The sequence below is a fragment of the Acanthisitta chloris genome, unplaced genomic scaffold (genome assembly GCF_000695815.1).
Source record: "Acanthisitta chloris isolate BGI_N310 unplaced genomic scaffold, ASM69581v1 scaffold36215, whole genome shotgun sequence".
NCBI lineage: Eukaryota > Metazoa > Chordata > Aves > Passeriformes > Acanthisittidae > Acanthisitta > Acanthisitta chloris.
This window is the reverse complement of record NW_008676038.1, coordinates 1,046-5,302: the sequence shown is the minus strand read 5'-3', so window position 1 is coordinate 5,302 and position 4,257 is coordinate 1,046. Positions and strand designations below refer to the sequence as shown.

Genomic DNA, 4,257 nt, shown 5'->3' with positions numbered 1-4,257 from the left:
ATATTTATCTAGTGTAGAAACACTAAATAGAACAAATAAATGTCATCATAAATTGGGAGGGTTTTTTTCCTGTGGGTTTGCCAGTCATGCCTGGGTGCATCCTTCCCATCCAGCCCCACAGCAGAGCAAGAGCAGAGCCTCCAGAGCCAGGGGTACCAAGTGAAGCTGCCTCCACCTCACTCCAGGGCCAGCTTGGGTTCCCAAAGCCACCAGCCAGGCAGAGCCAGTACAAAGTGGCTCCTTGCTGGGGGGGAGAAGCATCCTCAAAGGCAGAGGCTGCCAAGCAGCTCCAGCCACATCCCCAATCCAGTGCCAGGGTGACATGCACCAAAAATAAGTTCTAGAATCATAGGATAGAATCCTTTATGTTGGAAAAGTCCTCAAAGACCATCAAGTCCAACTGCTGCCCCAGCACTGCCAAGGCCACGACTAGTCCCTCCATGCCACATCCACATCCATGTTAAAGATAATCTCCTGCAGTTCTGAAATTGCACTGAGAATTCCAATTGTTGCCAGAGAATTGCTCTGCTTGGATATAATAGGATCAGGGCAGGAAATTCTCCATGGAGATTGCATCCTTCCCTGGGAGGTGAGCACAGGGAGGATCAGTAACCCTCCCAGTCCCCCAAGGCTGTTCCCCCTGCTGTGGTGCCAGTGAGGATGCTCTGCCCTGGTTCTCGTTCTTGGAGACAGGGGGTGAGGACCCAATCTCAGGAGATATTGAATCATTTCAGTTCACAGCAGTTTGGAATATTTTCTCTTTGTGCATTTCACCTCCAGGCTGTGACCTGCCCTGCTCCCTCTGCAGGGGTGGCTGGAGTGGCTCTGCTCTTGGTACCCCCCAAATTGCCCATATTCCCTCCCTGGGCCCAGAAACCCCCCGCAGCGCCCCGACCGAGCAGCTCTGCCACTTAATTAGGTTAATTAGGTGAATGTTTCATTAAGGAAAGGCAGCTGAGGAGCTTGCAGTGTGCTGTGAGGTGCGTTTCCAGGCAGCCCAGGCAGATTTGGGACATGCAAGGGGACAGGGAGCAGGGAAAGGGAAGCAAAGAAAAGGGAAAACGGCGGCGAAGTGCTAATCCCTGGAAAGGAGGGCAGGGAAGGCACAGCCCGCGGGGCTGGTGTTAATCCCTCAGCGATGAAGATTGTGCCCACAGTCGCTTTAATCTCTGCTCCGAGGGCAGCGCTGGGCATGGGCACAGGGACACTGCTCCCTACGTGCAGCACCAAGCATCCCATGCTCTGGGGTCTGGGAAGGGTTTGTGCTGCTGGATGAGACCAGGAGCAGAGAGGATGGAGCATCCCAACTGTGTCATGAGTTTGCAAAGCATCTGTCAGCATCTCTTTGCTCCTACACTGGCCTGGGGGGATCTGTGCCCCCCAAGCCTCTTATCCTGGGATGCTCACGGTCCCCTGTGCCTGTGTGTGCACCATCAGGAGCCCAGAGCTGGGTGGGTGAGCTATGGGTCTGCAGCCCTGGCTCCTCTCACAAACCTCCCTCTGCCTCAGTTTCCCTGTTCTCCTGACAATGCATGCAAGCAGTGAGGCTTGTTTACCCCAGGTTTGCATGGGGCACAATCACTGTGCCACACGTTAGGTGCTGCAAAAGGCATCTGGAGGGTTTCCTGAGAGGGCTAGGACCTTACCAGCTCCGTGGGCCATGGTTTGGGGAGCAGACAGGTGATCTGGGGCTGGGTGTGACGTTCTTTGTCTCCTCTGGGCTTGGTGTTGACTCTGCATCTCCTTCTCTCTCCCTTCCAGGTGCATGGGAGAATGGTAGTGAGCCCATAGACCATGCTCTACACCATGACATGTTGGCTCCCGGTCCTGGCCCTCCACGTGGTCCTGCTGAGCCCCCCACGGGTGCCAGCCTGCCCTGCCCGCTGCGAGTGTGCCCCGCAGATCAAGTCGGTGGTGTGTCACCGCAAGCGGCTCACCGCCATCCCCGAGGGCATCCCCACCGAGACCAAGATCCTGGAGCTCAACAAGAACCGCATCCGCTGCCTGAACCCGGGGGACCTGTCCCCGTACCCTCTGCTGGAGGAGCTGGATTTCAGTGAGAACATCATCTCCAATGTGGAGCCAGGAGCCTTCAGCAACCTGTTCAACCTGCAGACCTTGCGGTTGCGGGGGAACCAACTCAAGCTCATCCCCCCGGGGGTCTTCACCAAGCTGACCAACCTCACCCTTTTGGACATCAGTGAGAACAAACTTGTCATCCTGCTGGACTACATGTTCCAGGACCTGCGAAACCTGAAGAGCCTGGACGTGGGTGACAATGATCTAGTGTACATCTCCCAACGCGCCTTCTCGGGGCTGCTGGGCCTGGAGCAGTTGACCATTGAGAAGTGTAACCTGACCTCCATCTCAGCTGAGTCACTCTCCTACCTCCAGAACCTGGAGGTGCTGCGGCTCCGGCACCTCAGCATCTCTGCGCTGGAGGACCAGAACTTCAAGAAGCTTTACAACCTCCTGCATCTGGAGATTGACAACTGGCCACTGCTGGAAGAGGTTTCCCCCACCAGTTTCCAGGGCCTGAACCTCACCTCGCTCTCCATCACCTACACCAACATCACAACCGTGCCCGCTGCTGCCTTGAGGAACCTGGTGTACCTCCGGTACCTCAACCTGTCCTACAACCCCATTAGCACTGTGCTGAAGGGCTCCTTTAAAGACCTCATCCGGCTCCAGGAGCTCCACATCGTGGGGGCTCTCCTGGTGTCCGTGGAGCCACAAGCTTTCTCCGGCCTGAGACAAATCCGACTGCTCAACCTCTCCAGCAACTTCCTCTCCACGCTGGAGGAGAGCACCTTCCAACACGCTGGAGACGCTGCGGGTGGACAGGAACCCCCTGGCCTGCGACTGTCGCCTCCTCTGGATCCTGCAGCGACGGAAGACGCTCAACTTTGACGGGCAGCAGCCCGTGTGCTCCTCACCACCTGAAATCCAGGGTGATGCCCTGCGTGATTTCCCGGACTCTGTGCTCTTCGAGTACTTCACCTGCCAGAAGCCCAAGATCCGGGATCGGAAGCTGCAGCACGTGACGGCGCGGGAAGGGCAGTCCGTGTCCTTCCTTTGCCGGGCGGACGGGGAGCCAGACCCTTCCATCGCTTGGGTGTCCCCCCAGCATCGCATGATCACCACTCGCAGCACGGGGCGGGCGACAGTGCTGCCTGGGGGCCTTTGCCCAGGTGCAGGACAGCGGTACCTACATCTGCATCGCCAGCAACGCAGGTGGCAACGACACCTACTTCGCCACGCTGACGGTCAAGGGACGCCCAGCTGATGGCTCCCACCACGCCAACCGGACTTTGTACCTCAGCGAGTTCAACGACACCTTCCACAACGACACCCAAGTCTTCTTGAAGTTTACGTTGGACCTCAAGACCATCCTGGTCTCCACGGCCATGGGTTGCATCACTTTCCTGGGCGTGGTGCTCTTCTGCTTCCTCCTCCTCTTCGTCTGGAGCCGCGGCCGAGGGCAGCACAAGAACAACTTCTCCGTGGAGTATTCCTTCCGCAAGGTGGACGGTCCCACCACCACCACCGGCCAAGGAGGGGCCAGGAAGTTCAACATGAAGATGATCTGAGCCTCTCGCAGAGGAGAACCGTTGTGTGCTGCCCGGCCCCGAGCAGAGCCACGGCGGGACGGGGCCGGGAGGGGTGTGGGAGCACCGGTGACGTCCTGGGGCTGACGGTGGGACCTTGCTGTGCTGGGATGTGGCTGGAGACACACCAGAGGTGCCACAGGCCAGCAGGGTCAGAACCACGTGGACCTCAGGGTCAGGGAATGATGACCCCAGTGTCCCAGCCCCGTGGTGAGCCCTCAGGGTGCGATGGCTCAGGGGCCGTCCCAGCTCCAGGGGCTCCCAATGTAGCCAACATTTTTGCTACCAACTATGCATTTCTCGAGCCAGAAGATCAGCAGCGTTTGGGCCTGGGAAAAAAAAAAAAAACAACCTTCCTGGTTTTTCCTCCTTTCCCTTTTTTTTAAGAGACTCTTCAGCAAACTTTCCTGGTGGTTGTTTATGGTTCTTCTCTTTTCTTGGTGTTGGTGGGTTTTTTGGTCCAATGATTTTTTTTTCTTTTTTTTTTTAAATGAATTTCCAAGAGAAAAGTCTTCCGGGGCGATGCAGGACTAGAGCTCCGAGAGAGACTGTGCCAAGCTGGGGGTCTGCCCCAGCCCCTTGGCAAAGATGGACACCCCCAGGGCACAGCTGTGCCTTGAAAGCTTCCCAGCAGCAGATGTAAGACATG

The 4,257-nt window shown here is 57.0% G+C and overlaps 1 protein-coding gene across 1 annotated transcript; it reads left to right on the top strand.

Moving 5' to 3' along the window:
• Positions 1-1,794: 1,794 nt before the first annotated feature.
• Positions 1,795-3,590, top strand: LINGO3 (leucine rich repeat and Ig domain containing 3). Its single transcript, XM_009075967.1, is given in 3 exon segments — positions 1,795-2,813; positions 2,815-3,180; positions 3,182-3,590. Coding segments are annotated over 3 exon segments (1,794 nt in total).
• Positions 3,591-4,257: the final 667 nt, after the last annotated feature.